Source organism: Micromys minutus (assembly GCF_963924665.1).
Source record: "Micromys minutus genome assembly, chromosome: 23".
Taxonomy (NCBI): Eukaryota; Metazoa; Chordata; class Mammalia; order Rodentia; family Muridae; genus Micromys; species Micromys minutus.
In genome coordinates, this window is record NC_137958.1 from 28,108,767 (window position 1) to 28,136,558 (window position 27,792).

General features: G+C 42.5%; 1 protein-coding gene across 1 annotated transcript in view; it reads left to right on the top strand.

Annotated features, from left to right (window-relative positions):
* CDK14 (cyclin dependent kinase 14) overlaps positions 1-27,792 on the top strand; it is a 511,537-nt gene that overhangs the window by 383,361 nt on the left and 100,384 nt on the right. The window contains exons 11-12 of the mRNA XM_080936223.1: positions 2,668-2,731; positions 22,695-22,743. Coding sequence (XP_080792349.1) covers positions 2,668-2,731; positions 22,695-22,743 — 113 coding nt within the window. The remainder of the gene's footprint in view (positions 1-2,667; positions 2,732-22,694; positions 22,744-27,792) is intronic.

The window sequence follows — 27,792 nt, forward strand, 5'->3', positions numbered from 1 at the left end:
TGACTTTTAGGCAATATTCCTTGGCTTTCTAGCTTAGCAATGTCTTGGCACTGAAACTTATTAGTTCGAGAAAATGAAAGCTGGCCCAGAGCCGAGCACATACACTTTCCGTAGTGCATAGGTGCTTGTCTTTGCCTGTCATCCACTTGGCCCACACTGCCTCTTACCCTCTGAATAGGCTTTTACTGGAAGCAAAATTAATTTTTAATTCTTCTTTTCCTTTATTAACCTTCTGCCCACTTTGTATTTCCTGAGCAAAGGCTCCAAGAATGTCTACAAAAGAAATGGAGTCTAGGATTCCATTGCCAAGTCTGACATTAAAGAACAGCCTCGTGTGGCTTGTCTTTCCTGTTAATTTTCATGGGACAGCCATCGGGTTTTCTAATCTCCATGAGACAGAGCGCTTATGAGGATGTGGGCCATGCCTAGGAAAAGGGTCTATTGATACAGGCGTTATGGGAGCATTGACTGGACCAGCGGGACAGTCGTCATTCTGCAGCAAGACTTAGGCTCTGTCTGTACTCTGTTCTTAGAAAGTCCAGACACTCATATGTGGTGTTCAGACTATGCCCATGTCACAGTATAGCTGTATGTGCTAAATGTGTATGCTAAATATATATTGTAGTATAGCTGTATATGCTCTCCTCAGTTGTTAAAGTTTAGTATGGCTGGACACCTTTGTCCTTTGTGCATAATTCAACCACTGTGAGAACAAAGAGAAGCATCATATCCAGACAGCCCAGCTCTCTCTCTCTCTCTCTCTCTCTCTCTCTCTCTCTCTCTCTCTCTCTCTCTCTCTCTCTCTCTCTCTCTCTCTCCCGTGTGTGTGTGTGTGTGTGTGTGTGTGTGTGTGTATGTGCCTGTGTATGTGCCTGTGTGTATGTGTGTGCCTGTGTGTGTGTGTGTGTGTGTGTGTGTGTGTGTGTGTGTGTGTGTGTGCCTGTGTGTCTGTGTGTTTCTATGGGTATGTTTGTGTCTCTCTGTGGTGCCTGAAAACTTTGAAAAGTGCCTTCTGCAGAGACAGTGTTATCGGAATTCTTTCTACAGTGTCCTTTCTCTTTCTTCCCTCTGGCCCCCTTGTGTATCTCCTTCCCTCTCTCCACACAGCCCATCCATTATGTAGCCTTGTTTATGTGGCCCTGTGGCACTTTGAATGAGCGTGCTCCCCATGGCTTCATATGCTTGAGTGCTCAGTCCCGAGTGAGTAGAACATTTCTGGAAGAATTAGGAGGTGAGCCCTTGGAGGACGTGTGTACTGGGGGGTGGACTATGGGGTTTCAGAAGCCCATAACATTCAGAGGTTGTTCCCTCTGCCTTATGCTTGTGAATAAAAATGTAAGTTCTTGTCTACTGCTCCAGCACCATGCCTGCTTGCCTGCTGCTGTGTTCCCCATCACGAGGGTCACAGAGTCTTGCCCTCTGACGCCATAAGCTCCAAATAAGCACTTTCTTCTAAAAGTTCCTTTATCTTGGTGTCTGATCACAGCCATAGAAAAGTAACTAAGACAAGTCTATGCTAGTATTTATTAATGCTTTCAAAATCAACCAAGTGTAATTTCAAGGAAGAATCTCATCATCTCATGTGCTGATCTAACACTGAAGCGAGGACCTGCGTCCATGTATTTGGTGCCGACTCACCAGAGCAGGAATGTGAATAAAACACTCGCTGTGTGCCAGCCTTGGCCAACACAGCCTGGACACCATCAGCAGTCAATCACCGGACCAGGAACCATAGCTCTGTATTGCCTTCTACCTAGGAATGCCTGTGACTCCTCAGATAGAATGCTTCCCTGAGGCAATCCAGTTTTCTGTGGGTACTTACCTAATATTGTTTCTATATTGACAGCCAGGGACTCTTTTCCACACAGACGAGACAGGTGCTGTCATCACGCTCTGATTTATAAATGAGAAAGGTGATGCCCTCGGAGGCTCCTTCTCACCCACGTTGAGGAAAGTATAGGAGCAAGGATTTAAACCCAGTGAGTTTATATTCAAGGCTCTTCACTTTTTGACTGGACATGTTGCATCTGAAGTGTTGAGCTTTGTTCATTATGATCGTTATGAGAAATGAATGCTCGAGTTCAGTGCGGGAGTCCTAACTTCCAGTTAGTTCCTTTTGCAAGACCACATGTGGATGGGGAGAAGTGGAAGTAGAAAAAAAAAAAAAAAAAGAGGCAGTGCCCAGCCAAGTCTGTTGACAAGAGGAAACTGTAAATCATCCTGAAAGACTGTGAATGTCAAACTGTGACTCTTGAGTCTCTGAAACATCATGATGCCGAGCCAGGGGGCATCAGTGGAAGCAATGACAGCTCTCTCTCAACTGGGGAGATACACTGTCACGGTGTAGGAAGGGACAAACACTCAGGGGAGTCATGAGGGGCACCAGCATGCTTTTCGGGGTTCCATGAGGACAACTTTGCACTGTGGCCTTTCACCTCCATACTGAGCTTGACAAAGTGCAGCCGTCCTGGTTTGCCACATTCAACTTGGGGACTCACTTTGGGTGGCTCTTTAAATGGCTTTGCTTTTATTGTAGTAAAGCCATGGCTGACAGTAATGGGGAAGCATTCGGAGGTCCGTGCCACGCCGTTTACTGTTTTCTGCACTTGAGAATTCTGAGTGCTTTGGAAATAAAGTCTGTTTTCACAATTTCCTGTTTTTTACCAGGTTCTTGGAACACCCAATGAGGACACGTGGCCTGGAGTCCATTCCTTACCACACTTTAAGCCAGGTATGTGTCATTGACTGTAAATGCTAAGCACTTAATGTATGTATGTAAAAGGCAACTATGTAAATGCCCACGTTCAAGCAGCACCCAGACTTCAAACATTCCATTACCTTGGGTATTGTGTACTTTATGTGTAAATGGAGTTGTCCTTGTGTTTGCACAGTTCATTTAAAAAAAAAAGTTCACTGCCCCTCTACTGTGAGAAAATTTCACCACACTAACTACGTTTGATGTCCCTAGTTCAGTAGTTCTCAACCTGTGTGTTGAGACCCCATCCCCTTTAGCAAACCTCCAGCTCCAAAAAGATTTACATTACAGTTCATAACAGTAGCAAAATTGGAGCCATGAAGTAGCGATGACAGCACTTTTATAGTGTGGGTCACCATAATATGAGGGACTGTATTAAAGAGTCACATCATTAGGAAGGTTGAGGACCATTGGTTTCGATAAGCTTGTAGTACTTAATAATTTCATGATCACTTAGACATGTCTCCCTTCGTATAGAAGCAAGATTTAGCTGAAGAGGTGGTAAAACATTGGTGAGGCATTTGCTGCATTAGCTTAAGAATCTGTGTCCAAATTCTTAGCATCCATGAAAAGAAGCTGGGCATGGCGGTACCTGTAATCCTACTCCTAGGTAAACAGAGAAAGGCGGATGCCTGGGGAAATGCTGACTGGCTATGTATAGCTAAATCTGTAAGCTCCAGATTCAGTGAGGAATCCTGTCTCAAAAAGTAAGATGGGGAGAAATTGAAGAAAAAACCCAATATCAATACCCCCCACACACATACAGAAGAGCAAAATTAAATCAGAACACAACTCACACGTATCACTACTTCAGAATAATTCTTACAAAATATGATGAATTATGGAAAAAGAAAACACATTTTCCTTTCTTGAATTATGCATGTAATATGTGGTTCAGTGTTTTGAATTTAATTATTCAAATTCTCCTGATTCTCTAATTGTTTGGCATTTGATACTTCCATGGAAATTATTTAAACCTAAAACTGGAGGCTTTTGAGAATGCAGTTATTTCAAAAATAAGTTGTCACCTCCTCACTCACCAGTAGATGGCAGTCATGAAACTTGAAAAGTCTGAACGATGTGCTTAATTTGTCTTGAAAAGATTTGCAGTGGGAAATTGAATAAAACCAGGAAAAGTAATTCTCCTGTTGTGTTCCTTTTTGAGTTACAGAATGTTATCTATGAAATGTAGATTGACCATGGAGTTTCCAAAGGAACTGCAAGGGGGGTCTGAGAGTCACTGTCCCTCTGAGAGGCAGAGCCATGAGTAATTTCAGAGGAGAGCCAAGTGTCTTTTGCTTCTCCTCTTTGGAGACTCCAGGAATAAATTACCAATTTCAAAGAATGACTGAGTTGGGAACTATTTTTATTCTTCATTATTTTTCTTCTGAAAGTGTACAGTGTGATGAGAATTCTTTTATCTTCTTCAGAAGCCGCAAGGCTCTTTGTACTTTTACTGAAAATTGTAAATGAGTTTCTATGTTCAGAAAAAGTCTAGAAACACAGCAATTTATTATAATAGATTTTTCTTTTTTAATTGAGCAAGAAGCATCTTGTAACCAGTGTACTTATTCCTCGCCGCGTTTAAGACAGGACGAAAGCTCTTTATAAGTGCTATAGGCCTTGAAGGTTAGCAATCTTGTTAGGAGATACAATTTTAGATTCTAAGAAACAAAACAGAAGAACGTGAGAAGCTAGAGTTTAGCTCATTGGCAGAATAATGTCCTAGAGTTTTACCAAAACAGACAGACAAATAATATTTTAAATGGATAAAGTTATATACATAAAGGACAAATTAAGATAGTTACCCACCAAATGCCAGACTAGGAAATCTGAAGTAATTTCTTTATTTCTGTATTCCTAGAGGCTGTCTTCATCAAGGCACATGGAAGCACTTAATGGTTTCCAGAAAGTATAAGATGTAGAACAGATTAACTTAGCAGACTGTGAACTTCAAGAGATGCAGCACTAAGTGTACACTGTCCATATCCTACATTCAAAAATGAACATTGCTCTGAGTTACATTGAATATTTAATTTTTATTTTTTTTTATGTCTATGAGTACACTGCAGCTGTCTTCAGACACACCAGAAGAGGGCACTGGGTCCCATTACAGATGGTTGTGAGCCACCATGTGGTTGTTGAGAATTGGACTCAGAACCTCCAGGAGAGCAGTCAGTGCTCTTAACCACTGAGCCATCTCTCCAGCCCTGAATTGTTTGTTTTTTTTAAGTCTCATTCACGAGACTCCTCTGGTAGAGATGTATAAATGAAAATGGATATATTAAACGTGTGAGCGCTGCAGGGGAAACGGCGTTATATTGGGGGACCGGAAGAACAGCATGCCTAGATGGGGTAAGGCTTGACCAGTGGGGACATGGTTATAGGCTGAGAGGAGCCCCATTCCTTTCGCTCAGTGCCCTGCGAGACCATCAGGGGACTCAGTCTCGGACCCCACAGGCCTTGTACTCCAACAGAAGAAAACATATCCCAAAGGACACTAGCAGTCTAGGGGTCCCCTGTCATACTCTGCTCCTCACCTCCATATTCTATCCCCAAAGGGGGCTACAGAGATGCTAAAAGGAGAGGAAAGCTACGAGAGCATACTTTCTTTGATTAGGAAAAAAATAAACTCTCTGTGTGTGTGTGTGTGTGTGTGTGTGTGTGTGTGTGTGTGGGCGCTCGTGTGCCCAGACTCAACCAATCAACTGCTGAAAGGACTCTCACCCTGATGTCAGTACGCATGCTGCCTCTAGTGCAAAGTTGGGCGTCTGCTTATTTGTTTCAGCTTTTCCTCTACCGTGAGCTGTTTATGGCTTTTGCTCAATTTACAATTGAAAGGCGGAATTGTTGCCATCTCCTCTGTTCATCACTAGGAGTTTTGATAATTTACAGTAGCTACTCTTTTATCAGTGGAGCCCTTTGTTTCTCTAGGTTTGAACTGCTCAAGAGTATTATTTTTAATTTTTATTATCTTTATTCTCGAAAGTGGTGGATAAAAAGCACCATACACTGAGATCACCCAGACTTGAGGACTAGGCTGCTCACTAAGCACAGTTCCAATACCTGTTCTAAACAGATGCTTTGGAGGTTCTTGTCATTGGACTTTCTACTTTCACTATCAGAACATTTTTATGTACTTATCTACTACCAAGATCTAAAGCCCCGTGAGAGAATTAGAACAAGAAAAACAGTTGCCTCATATCCCCATTAGTAGCTCCTGTTCATTCCCTGCGCTTGGCTCTTCCTCAGTGTGCCCTAATATTGAGTCTTTCGTGTTCTCTTACCCACGTGTTATACCCTACCCACATATGCCTGTGTTGTCGGCTACATTATATATGTCTCTTCTTTCCAATATTGTGTTACCTAGCTTCACATTATACATCTGAAGTCCATCATTTCCCTGCAGATTTTATGATTACATTGTTCTTTAAGGTTGAATAATATTCATTCATTTTGTGTGCATATATACATATATATATATATATTTGAGAGAGACAGAAGTGACCACGGCACTTCGGAAACCCCACACCCACAGCTTTCATTATCTCAGAGACCACTAGAACTGAAGCCCCAAACTCTCACAAGACACTGAGCACAGTGGAGCTGAAACCTGGGTCCTGAACTGACTTCTGAGGCCACTGGACTGCAGACCTGGTCACAGCGTGCTGCCTGGTTCTGCAGACTTCCAAGACCTCTCAAGTTTAAAGCAAAGTTGAACATAGTTCTTACCGTTACGTTGTGTGTTTTCTGACCTGCTTGCCAATATGTTTAGTCTCAAGGAAGAAAAATACTGTGCAATTTGCAGAACAGTACAGGCATGGTTTCTTAATACCAAACCCTACACACACACACACACACACACACAATATTTGCATAGGCAGTCATATAAGAGAAAGCATTTCAGAGTGTTTATTTTACTGTTGTCTTCCAGGTCATACACAAATCTGGACAGATACATCTCTTGTAGAAAATTTCATGTCTGTATTCTTAAAATATGTACAAAAACCCTGAACCAAGTCTGTACAAATGGCTTCAGACCCAAACAGCAGGCAGATTCGTGTATGGTGCTTCCATCCCGCTCTTGAATTCTACCAACAAAGGGGCATTCATCGATGGCTTAGTGATTAGTTATTATTCAGACGTCCAGACAGGAAGACACTGTAAAGTTCAGGGAGGAAGCAACGCTGCCAGACTGGAAACAAAGAGAAGTAATGAAATTTCAAATAAAATAGCTCTATTTTCCAAAATCAAGCAAGGGGCAGGACGTATCTAAAGTGGTTACATCATTTCTCAGGGAAAGTTAATCATTCAAATTAAATAAAGCAAGCGGCTGCTCAATTGAGGAAACTTTGAGGCAGATGGGACGCCTTATGTGATGAGATAAGATAAAGAAAGAAAAACTTACCTGTGAAGAAGGAAACTGGAGGGTGCTGGTGTTTCAAACACGCCATGCCCAGACCAAGCCTGCAGACGCACTGACCTTCGGATCAGCTTCTACATGTGGATTTGGTTATGCTAGGTGTCTGTAACGAAGTGGAAAATTTCTCCCTCAGTCCTGCGTAGGCACAGACAGTGTTTCTTTAGTCAAGTAGATCCATGCTCTCATTTTCCAAGAGAGGAAGTGAGCGATTTCCCAAGTATATTTCCTTCATAGCTCACCTCTCAATGCCACCTCATTACTTTCAAAAAAGTCTTAATACCTTATCTCATATGATAGTCACAACGAGTCTAAGTTCCTATATAATCTAACATGGGGTCCAGTTTTACAGATAAGGGACTTCCCAGCTCTGACTGTCGGCTCCAACCCTGTTGTCTCTCTTAAAGAGGATTTGCCTATTATAGCCAGAACTGGACAGCCCCCAGGTTCCTCTCTGCCTGCCACATCTTACCAAAGAACTGTCTCCTCACAAACATCTTTCACTGCCAATCACCTGCTCGGTGGGCATCTGTAAGCCCTCCACACCGGCTCCTCAGTAAGCTGTCAATTCTAAAACAAAAAAAAATAAAAAACTTCAGATGGTGTACCCTCCAATTTCTTTCTCAAAAGTGGTACAGTTAATACTTTCACCAGGACGAGTGCAGAAGAGGACTGTCCTAGAGTGATTGGAAACATGATCCGTCCTCACATTGCCTATTCCAAAGTGTCTTCATTACATACGTAGAACTGAGGACGCTACTTCAGAGCCAGACAAGCTTCATGTCAGCACTGCTGGCAAGTGTGAGTTTAACGCCTCACATGACAGAATGACCCCGGCCAATGCTGAGGTTGTGGTTTTTCAGTTCTCGAGTCTTTTATAAGGTAGCTGGGAAGCTGTGGCCACAGCAAGCATTCCTGCTGGCTGGGATGACGTGCATGAAGATGACAGAGGGGCCATTTTGTGTCACAGTTCCCCTTCAGAGACACCCTGACTTGCAGAGACACCCTGACTTGCAGAGACACCCTACTTGCAGAGATCTGCAGAGATTCCTCCTTTACTCATCCAAAGAGATGGTGCCTGCTCCATCAAGCCCATTGACTTCTATAGAAATTAAATACAGAACTCTGTTTTTACACAGTCAACATTATTAATTCTGCTTATTTTTAACATGGCTGAATTAGATAACTTAATTGATATATTTTTACTTTTATATAATATGTATTATATTTTTAACCTAAAGGGGCGTATGATTCTAAAATGGCGTTTACATGAAAATTACGTGTCTTATGCCTTTCCCACTTGCTTTTTATGCTTTGCTTCAGGGACTGTCTCTCCCTCTTGATAGCATCACAGTTGTAGGTTGGATCCATGTTACTGTGTGGGTGTTGGAACAATGATTTACCCATGTGAGAGTAAGGAAAGGAGCAAGGGAGATGCAGATGAGGAAAACTGCACACTGCACCAGCACACGGGCCTGAGTTCAGATCCCAGAATCTACAAAAACGCCATTGATGATGCTGTGTGAGGATAACTTTATCCTTGGGAAGAAGGAGACAGATACAGGCAGATATTCGAAGTATGTACATACATGTGGACTTGTACCTGTATCCACACATACACACAAAAGACACAATACAAAATATACACATGTACACACACACACAAACTCACACACGGCTTAGCACAAGACTTATTGTGCAACCACTTTGTACTGTGTCCGGTTGCGTTGCTGAAAGGTTTACTGACATAGGTTTGGGATTTTCATAGCTCTAGCTGTGAGTCACCACCTACGTCAAACAGAAGCTACACAATTAGCAAATGTGTGAGTTACATGAACTCTTAAAATCTGTTAGCAGACAATTATTATACATAATAATTGAGTTTTTAAACTCTTTTATGCATGCATACACCATATTTTCATCAAATTTAACCCAGTCTTCTTTACCTCTAGCACACTATCTTCACCACCCCATCTGTGGTGTATGTGTGTGTGTGTGTGAGAGTGTGTATGTGTGTGTGTGTGTGTGTGTGTGTGTGTGTCCGTTGAGATTTCTTACAGGAATGTGGATCCTGAAATATTCTTTTTAGTAGGATAGACAGCGTAGGAATATCTACACTACTGAAGAAAATGCCTCCTCCCTCTGACAGCCAGCATTTCCTTCCGCTAGCTGCAAGGGGAAGAATGGGGAATGTGTGAACTCTGAAGAGAATAGAAATTTAAAAATACAGAAGTGACAGGAAGGACAGACTTACCTTAACATTCCGACTGTGCACACTGGAGGCCACTTTTAGGTATAAATTGGAGAGTGAATGGTAAGCAAGGGGAGACTGTGCACTGTTAGCGGGGATTCTCCAGGAGCTAGAGAAACGAGGCAGACCAATATAAGAAGTTCACAAACCAGAGAGAGCACAAATAATGACAAACACCAAGTCCCAAGTGTGGCTGCAGAAAGGTGACCACAGGAAAGCAGCAAAGGACACTGGTGGGACCCAGGCTTCGGAAGGCCATAGGGGAAGCGCTAAGATCTCATTTGAACTGTGAGCAATAGTGGAGAGCTTTGAGCGTCGAGGGGAATGGATGTTTTACCTTTCAAAGGGCCACTGGCTACACACTGCCCCAGACCTAAGTCAGAGCTGGAAAGAGCTTTCAGGCCAATATGAATTTCTCTTGATTGGTCCTTTCTGCCTGCAGCCCTGTGAGCAAGAGTGTCTACAAAAGTCAATCTCGACTCAGAGGGGGATTGTTGTTATACCAGTGAACAGTGACATCACAGGCTCAGGGACATCCTCCCCCATGTCTGTCGCAGGCTGAGGGCTTGACATGCTGTGTCAGGGTGTTAGCCAATGACATAAAGTAAGTAGAAAGGAGCTGGGTATCCTGTTGCCCACTGAAATAGACTCATCTCCAGTAGCCGATGCTGTGTGCAGTGTAGCAGTCGGTTAAACAGAGCAAAGGCTGTGTGTACCCACGTCCTCTTGTCTTCTTAAAGAATGTCTCATTCACTTTCACCAGTAATGTCGATAACAGTGGAAGCCAATAGAATGTCCACAAAGCATCAGAAAACATGAAATAAATACTTAAGCGAAAGTGAGCTTCTTCAAAGTGGATTTCTTAATCTTTAATTTTAAAGAAACATGTTCCTACTTTTCCTAAGCCTACAAATTTTATAATTTGCAGCCTCAGTTTTAATCACGCTTCACGTCACCAAATTGAATACACGCTATCAGTTGTTACCACAGAAAGTCTTTGCCTACTGTCTACTGCCTAACTTGTATGATTTGGCTACTGTTATATTTAAGGGAAAGAAGTTAAACTTTTGCCCTGAGCATATAGATATGAATTAAGTGCAGTTGAGTGTGGTGGCCCATGCCTTTAATCCCAGCACTCAGGAGGCAGAAGCAGGCAGATCTCTGAGTTTGAGACCAGCCTGGTCTACATTTGATTGAGTTGTTATATTCCAGGGGCATTACTGTAGAGGTCATTGCTTATTTCTGTCTTTAGTTTCTTGGTGTGTTATATTTATTCTGTTCACAAACAAATGTCAGCAAGGGCATAAGCAGAAATCCACGATGTAAAACTTCCTTCATAACTCCTGGAACTTTTGGGCATTTCCTTTCCAAAAGATGAATCACAGCTTCAGGAGGAAGATGAGGTGATTGGGAACTTGGACATAAAACCAAGAATGTGACGCTAGTTTTCATATTGGTTTTTGATGTGGAACCTTAACATAGTAGAACACGGTATCTTCCCATACGAGTAACTCTGTGCCACTGTGAGAAATTCATGGTGTGTTTGAACAGGTGCTGGTGGAAAATACTCTCTGTCTCCAACCCCTGGGAACTCTGAGATCACAAAGTATAGTGCGGTGCTCAGTAATCTCAGACTTTCTGCGTGTCTTGTAGAATTGAGAGTTTTTAGAAACAGAATAAATGTAACCATTTCCTGGTCTAGCTTGTGGCTATTACTTCATGTTCTGTAGCTGTTTTACTGTACACCAAGTGCTTTTATCAGCCCCATGAGGTCTCTCTAATGGAGCAGGTATTCAGTCTAGAGGGATGAATCTGAAGGCGTAGAAGAAAAGCCGTGCTTGATAACACACTGCAACCTGAACCACAATCAAACTGCAGTCAGCAGTCAAACTGCTTGATAGTTCTCAAAGCAGCTTCTGCACCGCACACACAAATCACAGCCACGCACCAGAAGGGTAGGTTAATTGGTATTTTCCTATGTGGCAAGCTGAGGATTGGTTGAGCTTGGCTGGTTCTTAAAATTCCTGGTTCTAGGATGCAGGTTGGTTGTGTTAGGTTCGTTCCCTGCATTTTCCCATCCTTCATGGGGTTACAGCTATGGGGAAATGTTCTGCCTTTTCCTCCTGAAAGGCAGAAGGAAATAATGGAAGCCTCAGCTATAGGCACATTTTAGTCTCTACTAAGTCAACACCACTGATGCTGCACTGTGAACACAGGCCCAGTGGGGGACTGATGTGTCTCATAAAGAAAGGAAGAAGTGATGGCTGGCTCACTGTTAATCCCTTTGCGCTTTCTTGTTCTCCTGACTTGGAAAACAGTAACAACTTCATTCTGCTGTGGTTTCAAATCTTCATTAGACCATTGTCTTAGGTCTCCTTCAAGACAAATACCCACAGTGCAGTAATAATCATTGAGGTGGGAAGACGGCTAAGTAGGTAAAATACTCACCCTGCAAGCATGAAAATCTGAATTTGTATCTTCAGAACCCTCACTGGTTTTGACAGCATGTGTCTGAAATTACTCCTAGAGGAAGATGGGAACTAGAGATAGAAAAGTTCCCAAAAAGCCATGGCTTCAAGGACAGGTATAAGTGAAGTCAGCCAGGAGGCAGACAGACAGGATGTTACACACAAGGGTTGCTTATATTCAGGGTTTCTGTTACTGCTGAAGAGCTTTGATCTGGCTTTGCGACTTGAGGGTAAAACTTCAAGTCCCTCACGACCAAGACATGCCTCTTGTTGTAATGACTGGACCATAGACTGCAACTCTGGACAGAGTACCTTCATAGCCTGGGTCTATGTGTGAGCTCTGTGTTATATATGAGCTGTATGGTATGTTTGAGCTGGATCTTATGTGTGAGCCATATGTTATGTGTGAGCTGTATATTACATGTGAGCTGTATGTTATGTGTGAGCTGTATGTTATGTGTGAGCTGTATGTTATGTGTGAGCTGTATATTACATGTGAGCTGTATGTTATGTGTGAGCTGGATGTTATGTGAGCTGGATGTTATATTATGTATGTTCTCCAGTGTCTGTGCCTCAGTTTCCACCTGTGTGCAACGTAGTGCCGTCCCCCGCTCAGCCACACTCTGAGGAATATAGTGAGTTGCTATTTGAAGGCTGCATGGGAGGCAGAAGCATCTCCCAGTCTTTGGTAACAAGAGACTGGAGCACATATTCCCCTCTCCAGCCTTTGCCACTAGCCTGCATCACCGTCTTGGGCAACACTGTGGATGCCTCTCTGTGCTTGTGTATAAGATGAAGGGGGTAGCCTCCCCATCCCCACCCAGGACTACTACAGTCCTACAGACACTGGGCATCACCACTCCAGCTGCTTCCCGCTCTAGTGAAGGTGTCTACTTCTGTTCTCTCTCCTTCTTTGAGAGGAGTTGTCAGTCTGTTCCCGTGGAGTCCACTCTGAAACTTTTATACATGTGGAAAGGGAGGTGCTCTGTCTTGTACGGGAGGAAGTACACATGTCTGGAACACCTCCTCCAGAGATGTTCCTGAACCCACATGTGCCTGTGTACCATTAAAGACGGAAATGCTTAATGAGTGGAGTGGAATGGCCTCAGTCTAGAAGCTTCTGCTGCCTGGAAAAAGCAAAGCACTGGGAACTGGGGGGATGACTATGGTAGCCAGGCACATGCTGAGGTATGAGGGTGCTTTCTCAGCATTTTCACACAGGCCTCTGTGAAACACAACCGTTTGTATTTTAATGCTAATTCCACTTCCCCAAGAAGTGCATCCTAGTCAGTATTTAGGACTTCATCAGAACCTTCTGATTTTAATTTGTTAAACAAAGGCCAGAGCGGTGATTGGGTAGGGGAAGGGAGGTGGAGAGAGAGGGTCAGAGGAGAGGAAAAGGAGAGAGCGAGGGAGGAGAAGGAACAAGATGGAGAACAAGAAGGATGAAATGTATCCAGGTGGGCTTAATTGGCGTTGGGTAGCTATGAACATTTTAAGAATTTTATAGGTCTTATATCTCATATAGAAGGGCATTTGTATCTTTGTCTACTTGATGTAATCTTATTGTGTCGAGGGTTTATAGGTTGAGAGTTTGATATATAAACCTCTATGAAAAGCTATCGGGCCTTGGAGTCATGTTTGTGCTGGGCAGGGTGGTAATTCCACCCGGGACGTAGGCAGTCGAGTGGGAAGGGTAAGACCGTGGGGGTGGCTTGGACCAAGTGAGAGAGTTTGTGTGCTTGCTCCATACTAAAAGTGGCGCCCAGGGAGTGAGAGCTCGGGGCCTATAAAGAGATAAGATACTCCTATTTCAATAATTACTGCAACACCTCTGGGTAGCGATGAACTACAGTTCTAGTTCAGGATTCCTGTGTCATGGAAAAGCCTATCCGTGCTCCTGCTGGGGACCTGTCAACTCACAGATGTGGTATATTAGGGGATTTCAAGTCATCCATGAAGATGTGCATCAGTTACACAGCAGAGGTAGGGTTCCTCGAATGCCCATTGTAATCACCGTGGCATTACCACAACTAAAGCCCTCAGAGTTTGGAAGACACTGCCCTCTCCTCTAGAACGAGCTCTCTTCTGGTAGATGTGAATTTTCCTATACTCGTGTTCCAAGGACTATCAGGTCTGGCTTTTTAGGTAGCTGTATCAGAACCCTAACTGAAGTGCTCATGTCTTGCTTGGCTCTCCTCATAAATACCAGTACATAAAACAATCCTGCTGGTCCTCGCGAGCATGTGTGAGCATGGTTTTCTTCTGTGGAGGGCCCAGCATGTAGCTTTGCATATTTGCCTGTAGGGCTACTTCCCTTTATCATTCTTTTGTTTCCTGCTGTTGTCATGGCACCGGACACAGGGTAGACAGACACAAAGTGTTTGTGGAATGAGGGAGAGGGTGAACGGTGACTTCTACCCAAAGGGATGTGAGGATATGATCTGTTATATAAGCATACAGTTGGGGTGCTTGCTTGGAATATAAGTGCAGTGATTCATCGTCAGAACTCACTCAGAAAGGCCAAGTCGGTGTCCTGAAATGAAGCAATCCCAAGAAAGCTGCTGGGGTTTCTCCATACCTCTATGCCCCTGTCAGAGAGAGGGGGCCTCTAGGATGCCCATGGTTCTTTGTTTAAGTTCACTTTTTTCAACCAGCTAAGTAAATACACCTATATTTTAATGTGTAAAATATGTAATATTTAAAATAAAAAGAAATTATAAATTCAAATTGGAAACTAGCCAAGTAGACTCCATTCTAAAGAATGATTAGCCCAACAGACCTGCAGTAGTTTGTACATTGTTTTTTTTACTTCTTGAGATTATAATATTATTTGTCCCTTTTTCCTGTCTTCAGACATACTCATGCCCCTGCCCCTTGCTCTCTTTCAAATTTATGGCCTTTTCATTTTCTGTTTTCTTTGTGATTAATTGTCTTTGTTTTTTCCCTTTGTGTTTAACTGGGATATATATGTATGTGTATTCATAAATACATAGTCATTTTTATATCAAGTTCTAAGCAAATTGTCATCCTGTGGTACTAATATGTTACATAGTATTAGATCTGTTATTGAGACATTTGGGGATCTCCGTGCTGCTCTCCTGAGGAATATCCACATTCAGCCTTTCATATCTTTTGGACAAACTGGACTTGGGTGTTTTTTAATTGGTTGGTTGGACGGTTTACTCAATATGTCCTCTAAATGAGGTTCTAAATTCGGCAGTATCTTGTAAAGTTATGGAAACACGGTAAAAAGAGAAGATTAGAAATTAAAATGAAGCCCTTGGATAACGCAGTGCGTACTTATGAGCACGTGCGTTAGGATCCAGCTGAGGCTTTACCTTCCGGAGGGTTACCGCTTGCTTCAAGGCATGTCAGGTGGAGCGCTTTTAAGCCAGAAAATGTTGCTCTCCAGTTGCTTGCTTATGGAATGTCTCCTAGTTGCATAGTTGCAGGGCACAGGCACTGGGTTTGAGGAAAATCCCTTCCAGTCTTCTGTCCCCTGAGTCATGTCACCTAGCCAGTGATTTCTTCTCTGAGGTCTCTTCTTGGTATCCTGCTGTGCCACGATCCTTCTCTGCAGTGTCCCTCTACAAGAGAAGGTGAAAGTCAGCCTGCAGGTTTAAATTAATTGCAGTCCTTGGTGAGGCTGACTTAGTCAGTGCTTTAAGGACAGCTCTCTGAACCCCTAGTTTAAACATGACTGGGAAGAGAGAGCTAATGTGACAGAAACAAAAAACACTACAGTCAACTGAAGGTGACCGGGACAGAGGATGCATATGCAAATACCCGAATAATCAGATGGCATTACGTGCACTGAGTTTACTGTTGCTTACTCTGTGCTGGTTTCTGATGCTGTTCATTCAACTAGATGGGCTTGCTCTGAAAGCTGTGTATGTAGCCAGTTAGGAAGATGTGAGGTGCAGGAAATACCGTGTGTTCCTGGGCTCCAGATGCTTGTTTATTTTGTCCTCATGTGGGAAAGAATATCTGTTTAGTCACTCTGACTTTGGGAGCTCTGTCTGTATCCGTGTAGCAGTGGGAGTCTGTAATTTTGCATGTGTACACATGGGTGTGAGCTGTTGTGTGTGCCCAGGGCCTCAGGTGACACATAGGCAAATGTACAGGGAATGTGTGCCGACGGAATTGAGATTTGATGTGGATGGGGATGCACATGTAACAGTGAACCTTCAGTATTTTCACATTTTACTCCCACATCACAGGATACATTTAATTTCCGCCCTGTCTCTTATACACAGTTAAAAAATGACAGATTCCTAAAAAATTTCTATTAGCATATCTTGTCAAGCTTTAAATGGAGGCGTTGCTTAGAACTAATATTTATGTGTAGTCACTAATTAAATGTAAGAATAATGTTCTCGTAAATGCAAGGTTGTGTTGGTTTTATCTGTAATAGACTTCTTGTTCTTCTTAAATGATACAAATTACTCAAATTGCTCTGTAGCAACTACAAAGTTAAGAGAATTCAATTTGTTTTACAAGGACATTTGATGTAATTAAATTTTGAAATACTTCTTGCTTTGCAAATATCAGACTTTAGATGATACTTTTCTAAAAACTTTAGCAAAGAACTCCTCTTCCCATTTCTCCCTCCCTTGTCCCTTCAGTCTTAGGCATAGAATAACCCTTTCATCTGCTCTACCGCTCCGGCTGCCTGAACTTCCCTGTGTATAATGCTGTCTGCGTCAATCAAAAATTATGCATCCTATTAAAATAAATAGATCATGGTAAGGAACACATCTTCAGAACAATGGACATCTACAGTTAGGCAGATGGTTGGCACGCATGCACGCGCGCACACACACATGTACACACACACCACTATAACTTAATGTCTGATTTCTGTTCTCTTTTTTTTAAAGATTTATTTATGTATTTATTATATAATTCAGACATACCAAAAGAGAGCATCAGATCCCATTACAGATGGTTGTGAGCCACCATGTGGTTGCTGGGATTTGAACTCAGGACCTCTGGAAGAGCAGTCAGTGCTCTTAACCACTGAGCCACCTCTCCAGCTCTTTGTTCCCTTTTTCTACACCTGTGACTATAAAATGATGTCAGATGTGTCTACTTGAATAAGAACTGGGAAACTCCATGAACACTGCAAGCTAACGACCTTTTGATACATTACAGAGAGATAAACATAGACCCCGAGCTGTGCATGAAGTTCCAATGCATCCTAACCTGGGAAATTAAGAACAGTTAGGTGCTTGGCCAACCACCCTGTCTCCTCCCTTTCTGTGGATCCACCGTGCCATACATCAGTATTCTTTGCTGGCCTTCCCTTCAGAGTATGTTCAGGTTCTGATCCCTGTCCTCACTGCATTCACACTGTCACCATAGTTCAAGTCATGTGCTCTCGCTCACAGATAGTTGTGGTCTCAGCTGAGTGGCCAGAGTAGTCTTTATAAGAAAAAAAAAAAAGCATGGGTTCTTTCTTCTCTGTTCATTCTTTGGCACTCTTCACTTTGGCTGCTGTCACCTCCAGCCTTGTATGCTCCTCCTGAAATGCCAGGTCCTTGCAAGCACAAAACCTTTCTGTGGTTCCCTTCTGTATCTTCAGTCCCCAGACGTTTGCCTGACTTCCCATACAGTTACAGAAAGGAGAAGCTGTTTATATAAGACAAATGCTAATAAGAAAATGATGCTCTTTAAAGAAAACATGAGGTGTGTTTTGGTTATAGAGTTGGTGGGTAGGTGAGAGGGTGGCTGGGTGGCTGGGTGGGTGGATAGATGAATGGATGAGTGGGTGAATGTATGTATGAGTGGGTGAGTAGGTAGATAAATGGATGCATGCATAGTGGGGTATGCGTGTGTGTTTGTGTGTGTGTGTATGTGTGTGTGTGTCTGTGTGTGTGTATAGGTGCATGGATAGATGGGTGACTGCATGCATATATGTAAGCATGTATGTATGTATGAGTGGGTGGGTAGATGAATGGATGCATGGATGGATGTGTGAGAGTATGTATGTATGTATGTATGTATGTATGTATGTATAGGTAGGTGGATGGATGGATAAATGGGGGAGTGTATGTGTGTTGGGGGGTGGATAGATGAATAGACAAACAGACATGTAGATGACTGCATAGTGTTTTCAGTCATTCCTTTTCAGTACACTGTGCTTTAGATAGGAATCTGTGTTTCTTACTCCACATGTTTGCTTTTTTGATATTATAGTATTCTTCGCCATGAGATATCCTGTAACAAAAACAGTATAAGTCACTTAGATTTCCTCCATCATAGCTTATAAGTTGAAGCAGACAGTTCTGCCAAGACAGGACTGATGAAGGCATCAACTGGTAAGGTAACTCATACCTATTCAACATGAGTCATTAAAGAGAAACCAGTCAGTTTGGAAAAATAAATTGTGTGGTGTTCCTGAAAGATGTTCATGTGGACACAGCTGATGAGCAAAGATTGTGTATTATCCTTTTCAGAAAAACACATCCTGGTGCGATTCCATCAAAATTTCCAAAGGGAACTAAGCAAGCTTGGGGGTTCAGTATTTTGTTTAAAACTGCTCTGCCTTCATTTCCCATCCAGAGGGTCTTCAGGTCTGCCAGTCAGCTCTGTGCCTCCGAGACTGACTGTTACAAACACACCTTTCAAAGTCAGCTTACTCATTTTCTTGGCTTTGGGGTTGGTGGCAGTCAGTGACGGCGCTGGCTTTTAATTGTCCATCTCTCTGGAACAAGACAGTATTTAGATCCGTGAGGAAAGATGCTTATTCTGTTTTCCCCTTCCAGTATTCTGAGATCCAAAGCCATCTGTGGAAGTCCACACGGGGCTGGTGAATAATAAAAACACTCAGAGTGTATCTTGATAAGGTCTCCTTACTTTCCATCAGGTTCCACCATGCATTTTTTTTTTGGTTATCAGTGTGTTACGATGCATGTTATGTAACTGCTTGAATGACTATGGAGTCATTCTGTACCTAGATATATCTAATATATCTAATATCTAATTCACAACAGTGTGGAATTGTTCCCATTGTTCATAACTACAATATTTCATCCTCCCAAGAAGAACTTCTGTGCAGTCAGTCCACACCCCTGTTCCGCAGGGTGCTGGAGATGTCAGTATTCTTTCTGTCTTTACCTGATCACAATAAGAACCTCATATTATAAAGACTCACTTTGGAATCTTTTTATGTAAATTAGTTGCTTAAGCATTTCATAGCAAGTTGAAAACAAATCTCATTTCTTTCTTAACAGTAGACAATTTATACAAATGAACTCAAATAACAGCTAATGTAATTTCAAAAGCATTTGCTTTTGTAAAACGTACTTGAGACCTTATGTAGTTATTTAATAATACATTTAATGTTCAACAACGAAAGCATGAGGAATTTGGTATTATCCACTCTTATATAAGGAAGTCACAGTTTATATAAGACAAATGCTACTAAGGAAAAGATGCTTTTTGAAGAAATCATGGGCTACTGTAGTTAAGATTAACAGGTGAGTGTGCTAGAACCTAGGCTCTGCTGTATTTTAAACCTTAGTGTAAAGGAGTAATTTCAAATTGTTGGAGAATAATTGAGAATAATTGGTTAACAACGATAAGATTATTGTCACCTCTAAACAAAGAAATCAAGAACCATGCTATGCAATATTAGAAACTGAGATACAGACATATACATTTAAATCTATATACATGTGCACACCGTCATCCTTAACTGCAGTAATACGTTTTGAGAAACGGTTAGGTAATTCTTGTTGTAATTGCTGTTGTCATGTGACCATCATGGAGCATTCTAACACAAGCCTAGATAGCTGTCTACACCTGAACTATGTGGGATGGCTTATTGCTGCTCCACTAAATAAATGCCTCTTACAGCATGTGGCCTTGCTGAACCCTGTACATGACTCTAACGCAGAGATTTGTGTGTCTGAGCTGATGGTGTGATAGTCCACTCCACTACTGTGGGCATCCTGACACTGTGCACGTAATTTCCATTCTTCAACAAGAAACTAACTTAGCTTAAAGCTTTTTAAAATTAATTAATCAATTTATTTTGTAATGCGTGTGAGTACATGGTCACTCTCCTCAGACACCAGAAGAGGGCATTGTATCCCACCACAGATAAAAGTTAGTCACCCTGTGGTTGTTGGGAATTGAACTCAGGACCTCTGGAAGAGCAGTCACTGCTCTTAACCTCTTACCTGCTGAGCCATCTCTCCAGTCCCCAGCCAAAGCTTTTATACTTAAAATTTTGTAAATGTTTAGGCTCTTGTAATGATACTTAAGTTATATGACATACCCTTCTGTTAAACATATATTAAAGGCCTTTTCCAGGTTGTTTTTGTCTTGCTCTGTTTCCTTTTGTTTATTAAAGAAGTCTCCTGTGTCCTGGGCTAGGACTAAAATCAGTAGCCTAGAATGACTTTGGATACTGGCCTCCTGCCCCCATCCCCCCTGCTGGGACTGCAGATTACAGGCATGCACAGAGTGCTTGTGTTGACGACTGAACCCAAGGTTTTGTTAATCCAGGTGCCTCTGCTACCTAACAGCTTTTGTCTATTTAGTTTATTTAAAAACATTTGTGGGGGCACAGTTTAGGGGACATGTGCTGCATACCTTTAATCCCAGCACCCAGGAAGCAGAGACAGAGCTCTGAGTTCGGTGCCAGCCAGGGATACGTAGAGAGAATCTGTCTCAAAAAACAAACACACCATAAACATTTGTGTGTAATGCATATGTGTATGTGTGTGTGTGTGTGTGTGTGTGTGTGTGTGTGTGTGTGCACATGTATATATGCTTGTGGAAGTCAGCAATGTTTCTCAGTAACTTTTTTTTTTTTTTGAGGCATCATTATTTCTCTCTGGCCTATAACTCACTAGACTAGACCAACTAGCCAGTTAGCTTCAGAAATCTGTCTGACTCTCCCTTAGTAAAGAAATTGCAATTTGGAGCCACCACACCCAGCTTTTCTTATGTGGGTTCAGGGGATCATCTCCTTGGCCCTAAAAATCATTTAGTTTTGTTTTAATCCTTTTCACACATTTCTGTGACAAATTAAACATGAAATTAACATGGGTTAACTACACAGGTTTAGAGCCATCAATATGGCTGTCTGCAGTAACACATCCGGTTCCCCTGGAAGGTCTTCAGGGCCGTAATACTCAGGGACCATCCCCTCCTACAATCACAATGTCTGGAAAATTTCTGTCCTAACTACAGTTTCTGCCTTTTGTGTTCAAGTACCATAACCAAAAGTAACTTGGAAGGAAAGGGATTATTTCATCTTATATTTCCAGGTGATAGTCCATCAATGAGAAAAGTCAGGGCAGGAGTTCAGGCAGAGCCGAAACTCATGCAGAGGCCGTGGAGGACCAAGCTTACTGGCTTGTTCCTCGAGCCTTGCTCACTCTGCTTTCGTGTACATCCCAGAACCACCTTCGAAACGTGGCCTCCAGCAATAGGCCAGGCTCTTCCACCTCATTGACTAAGATAATGCATCACAGGCTTGCCTATTGGCCAGTCGTGGTGTCATTTTCTCAAGTGAGTCTCCATCTTTCCACATGACTCTACCTTGTATCAAGTTTCTATAAACCTAGCCAGCACAATTTCATACAGATCTGCATTGAGAGAGAACACACACGGGGCTGGGGGGGGGAGGGGGACTCCATTGAAAGTGTGCTATAGTAATTAGATGAACTGATAAGTTATTACTACCAGTGTCCAGTATACTTCATGTAATTTGTGTGCAGTTTTATGAACTGGCAGCACAGTGGATTTGTGTGCACCAGTGTCATCACAAGCACATGCGTGACAGACACATTGCTCTGTGACACTGCAGCTGTGGCATTGTCAGGAAGTAGGAATTATTTTTACCCGTATTATATGTGGACCAGGCCACCGTTGTATACATGTGTACAACTCATTCTTGCCCAAGCCGTCATCTTCATACCTGACTCTGTGTCTCCTATGGGACCACTTGATTTACCCTCAAAAGCATCTCTAGACTGATAAAGAACTGGTGCCCCCAGTTAAAACCGGTACCAGCTAGTATGTGAAATGTGTGAAGCGGTGACGGGGCAAATACATGACTGGCTGGTAACAGCTAGTCCTGAAAGGCATGGATAGAGGACGTCCTCTTCTTCACCAAGTGGGAAATGAAAAGTAGCTCTTCAGCGCCTGTGAAAGTATATTGAGCCCCACACAACCAGCCTTATACAATGTGTCTAACAAGAGAGACATCTCTATAAGGAGATAGGTACTCCGCTGGACCCGCTGAGGCATCATGTGTAACTTGGCCTTAAGCATGTGTCAGTACCTTGTATCACAAGATAGGAGATCCAACATCGTTACATTTGACTGTTTATAGAACAGTCAAAGTTACTGTTACATAACAGAGGGCAAGTTTCCCTTGACCAGTGTCCGGATGTTCACCTGCAGAAACGTTCGGTTCTGAGAATATATTTTGCAAATAGCAAGCAAACCAGATTAGGAAAGAAAATGCCCTCAGCCAGACAGCAGTGTGCCCTGTTTTCAGTGTTATGTCCTTCCTGTTTGACTGTTTAGTAACGGCTCAATCTGAAGAGTGTGGTCCTCCTATGCCTGCATCTCACTGTGGTCAAGTCACAGGTCCCGTGAAAAGGCTGAGTTTTCTTGAGTGTGGTGGTGCCTGGCTGCCATCCCCACACTTGGGAAGCACCAGGAGGATCGAGACTGTCCTTATAAACAAGTCATCCTCTCCAGCAGGCTTGTGAAATGTGCATTTGATACTTAGATTGCTTATCAGTTTTCATTTCTTTCTTTTTTTTATTTCAGAACGCTTTACCGTGTACAGCTCTAAAAGCCTTAGACAAGCGTGGAATAAGTAAGTCTTCACACAGATACTGCCCCCCCACCCCTGTCCCACCCCTGTCTCCCCACTCCCTGTCCCCTCCCTGTCCTCTCTCCCTCCATCTCTCCTCTTCCTCCCCTTCCCCTTCCCTTCCCCCTCCCCTTCCCCTCTTCCTCCCCTTCCCTTTCCCCTTTCCTCTCCCTCTCCCCTTCCCCTCCTCCTCCCCCTCTCTCTCTTCCAACTCACCAGGTTGAGTTCCTCACAGCATGATTTCATCCACTGATGGGACTACTCATCCTTACTGTATTCCATCTACCATGTTTAGACAGAGCCAGCAGCCAGGATGGGTTCCCGTATGAGAACTGTCAATTGTGGAATCTACTGTGGACCCACCTTGTAACCAAATTCTATGAAATATTTCAGCATTGGCAAACTAACTTACAGAATACACCATGGTAACTGACTTTCTAACAAGTGTCACCGACTAGTATTACTGAGTAATAAAAATGGGCGTTTCTTCCCCGCCCCCAGTTTACCTACTGCCCTCCTTAAACATTACTGGGGATCGAAGCACATTTATCACGTGAATTCTAAACACTCATTTCCCCCCATTTCTTTCACCATCTGATCTTATAAAAGTAGATTTATTCAATGGTTTTCTGCGATGGTTAAAAAGGTTGCCGCAATGTCCTGACACCCTTAATTTAATCTCTAGACTCCCATATAAAGGTAGAAAGAGAGAGAATTGACTCCCCAAAGTGTTCCACATGCGTGTAGAGGTTCACACATGCCCACAGACATGGAAATAAGAAGCATATAAAATATATTTACCGGCGTGACACTCGATAGAATAGAAACATGCAGGCTTTGCATGTCAGTCAGCAGTCTGTATTGCTGGCCAGCCTGGGAGCGGAGTACTAGACGCTGGAAAACAGGGTGAACCGCCCCTTTGGCTTTGACATCACATGTCAAACACCACACTGAAGGCACCTCAACTGCAGTTCCTTCCATCGAGTGGAGTCTGATTCATTCTAACATGTCCTCTGTAGAGAATCTGATTGTAACAGTCTTGCTGTGTATTATGGCTACATTTTAATCTGGGACATTGGCAATGAAAAAATAAGAAACATTCTGCACAAGAATGCTTTTGATCAATGCTGTCAGTAGAGATGGTGGGCAGCTGATAGTGAGAAACTCTTAGGATGACTATTTATGTTCTGCAGTGATTTGAAGGATTTAACTAATTTTTTTTTAAAAAAAATTAATCATGCCTTTAGAGGAATGACTGGTATGGTCACTTTTTCTCTTCTCCAAAGCTTTAAAAAATAATGCATGTAGTTTTTTTTTTTAATTATTAGGTTATGTTCACTGTACAAGGTGATGAATTTTGTGACATTTTCCTCATTTATGCTCTTCATTTTTCATGGCTAATTAAAGTTCCATTGTATCTGCATACCTACCACCTTTTCTTTATCTCTCCACGTGTCGACGGACACCTAGGTCAGTTTCGTTTGGTTATTATGAACCTTGTTATGGTAATCCCAGCTGAGTGAGTGTCTCTGTAGTGAGCTGATTCGGAGGTACCGCATGTGTTCCCGCGGGCAGTGTAGCTGGATCTTTGTTGGAGGAGTTGTTTTCACCATGTAAAGGGTCCGGTTCTGGCAGGCACGCCCTCTGCAGGCTGCACTCTGTATTACTCCTGTTGCAGGAAGAAGGGAAGATAGACTGGGAAAACATGTTAAAATCAGAATGATCACTATGGTGTGTTTTCTGTTATATACAGAATCTAGATTTCACACACATACACGCACATGCACGTGCAAGCATATGAATGCCGTGGAAGTAGCACAGTGTGACTCTTCAGGATGAAGGACTACTGTCTGGGTAAAGCAGGAAAGGATAATGTAAGCGTATAGGGTAAAATAATGATGCATTTTCATAAAAATATGTCCAACCACATTGTACAGTGCACATATGCTGATAGCAACCATTTTTACCTTGAAGATTTTTTTTTAATTTGTAGAAGTTAATAAACCAAAGCAATTGCTAAATTATCTCGTATTCTAGTAATAGATTTCAAATAATTTCCAGCAGTTCAATTTATTTGCATTATATGTGATGATGAGCTAATCCGAAAACTAGGCTGCCCTTTAAGTAAGGTACAATGTTTAGTAACAATGTTTAAAAAGCTAAAGCTCAAAATTAAGTAGCAATACCTTTAAAAATAGCCATGCTATGGAAGCTACTGGGGAGGGTTCTCCTGAGCTAGAGAAACATCAGTCTAAATGGTTCTCAAATAATCCAGTCTGCTTGGGAACCACATCTGCCCAGCTCACACCAGCAGAAAGACTCAGCTGACTTTACTTACATCAGTAACCATGAGCATGATTTTACCTTCTGATAGACCTTTAATATTCCATAATAACAGGGCAGTGATAGAAGACATAAAAGTATAGTAAATACCCAAAGTGAAAAGCCATATATATACATATATATATATGTATGTATGTATATGTATATAAATGATGATCAGTTTAAGAAGCATGATTAATGTTAAAATAAAGTAAGGCCCTCTGTTTCCTCATACTAGCAGTGCATGGTCCGGGAAGCTTTTCCTGCATAAAGGGGATTTGGGGCTAAATGAATATAAATCTGAATTTCATAAAAATATGTCCCATATTGCCTCCAAATAGGCCATTTTATTTCTCTGGAATTATGAAGACTCACGCTATTTCTCTTCCAAATCTCTCTATTTATAGTTGTCCGACATTGGCACGTATGTGCAATCCGCCAAGAATCTCAGCCACTTAAAAGACCTTTTATTATTTTGGCTGGAGAAGAAGCTTTAGCATACAGTCTCCACAAAGGGAAGGGTGAGATTCCAAGAACACATTTGCTTGCTTTGGAACTTTTTGAACAGCTGAGTGATTTGGGAGCTTTGGGAGTTTTGAAATGAGAACTGAGGCTAAACCACTAAGTCAAGGAAGACACATCTGGAAAATCCGCCTCATGGCTGGGAAAGAAAGCAAGGCCCACGCACACTGAACGGGGTCAGGCCAGGCTCGACCCCGCCCTTCTCCTAAAGTGCTGGTCCTGCAAGCCACCCTGTGCTCCTTAAGCACAACTTCGTTCCCCTAAGAATGTGCATAGTAGGTGTTTGTGAGTGTGGAGCAAACGCCAAGGCCATGATGAGGCTACCTTTGGACACGAAAAAAAAATAGAAAAGGAAGCATTTTCCTGTGTTTCTATCTCCTAACAGAGCCATAAGCCGAGATTTGGAAATTTTAGAAATAGCCCAATTTTGTGGTTTTTGAGCTTTCCCTGAATGTTTTATCCAATTTCACGCTGAACCTCCAGAACGTATTTTAAAGCTCACTTGATAGATAGTTGTACTATAGGTGTGTCAAGCATGGCGTGGGAAATGATGTTTGGAGGAACAGTCTTTCCCTTTGTATATTTGTGTGAGAAGCACTCTACTGTCTTTCTTGCCATGGTGTCTGATGTGGACCACTAACATTTAAATCAGCACAAAGACCAGCTTTTCCTCTCTGCCACGTTTGACGCTGATTTAGAATGACCTAACAGAGCAATACCTTAAGAAGTACGTGGCTTAGACACTGGCATTTCTTGGTCATCATAGCATTATGGTGAAGGTAAGAACACAGTTGGCACACTGGGGGGAGCAGTCGAGTCAGCTAGATCATAGTCATCCACTTGTTTTGTTCACTGTTGATGACTTCTGTCATAATTCTATTTACTTCAAAGTAGCGGTTTTAATTTATTTGGTGCCTGGAGAGTTCCCTTTGTGATGTTTTTAAGAAAATTATTCTCCGAGTTATTGATTGGCTTTGGGGGGAGGGGTATAGGGTGATCAGCTCTAAGGCCGACATCTTGACATTGCATCGGCTCATAACTTGAGGATGGCTGTGTCTACAAGCTACCTGTTTCTGCAGATTGGATTGTAGCAATAGAAGGCTGTGTGGAGGGTAGTTCCTCACCACATTCTGTTCCCTTGAAAATGTCCTTTCAACGCATGAGCAAACAGCTCTCAGTTTGCTCTTGGATACATATAAGTGGTATGGTTTCAGGGCCCAAAAGCTCCCCTGCTTACTAGAGCTTCTCCTGGGGACATTTGTTTTCATAATAATGAATCATTAGTTCGGTTCCTCGAAGTATTTTGTGAGTATGTGTTAGGCAGATCCAATAAACCCCTTGACACCTAGAAGTTTACAGATGGAGTCCCGAGAAGAAAGGGGAGTGAGTAAAAAATAAGAGATATTGTGTGGGTCCTGGGAAGTGTCCTTCAACCTCCAAAACCAGGTAGACTTAGGGTGTATGAAAATTTACAGTTGGGGCGTGTTCTATGACAAAGAGAAACAGCCGAGGGGTTTTCTGATTACTGATCAATTATAGCAATATGAAAACAGGGTGAGAGGCGAATGGTCAATGCAACTGAAAAACTATGACTCGTCTCCTGTGAGTCTCATGACAGGGGTTCAGTTGTTCTATCCTTAGAGATGACTAGGTTTTATTTGCTCTTAGCACATCTTTGGGCCGAATCTTCCAAATCTGACTTTAATCCGATTTTAATCCTCGATGGAAAAAGAACATGTTTCCAGGTTTCTGAACACAGTCCTCCAGCTGATGCCTCCCTTGTAGCATTACTGGGGAGTGTCCTGTTGTGAGAGGAATGTTGGATTTACAACCAAGTTCAGGGGATGGCTCTGCCAGTCACCCACTCACTTCCTGTCCTGCAAGTCAAACTCCTTACCTGTTCCTCAAGCTCTCACCGCCCCGGGGAACTTATCCCCTGGTATTTTATTTTATGTCATAGCCAGGTTTCTTGTCCCTTTCTTTTTAGGGTAGCAGAAACCCATTGTCATTAACAGTTCCTGGTGGAGGCTGAGGGCAGGCCCCCTGCTGTTGGCTGTATGTCCAGTGACAGGTTTTGTTCTTCCGATGGACAGGAAATAGCCATCTTCTCTCCTGCTAATTGGCAGTATGTGCCAGGCTTGGGAGTTGGCAACAGTCTTTTTTTTTTTTTTTTTCTTTCATCCTTTGGATTACGTTTTGGCCTCTTCA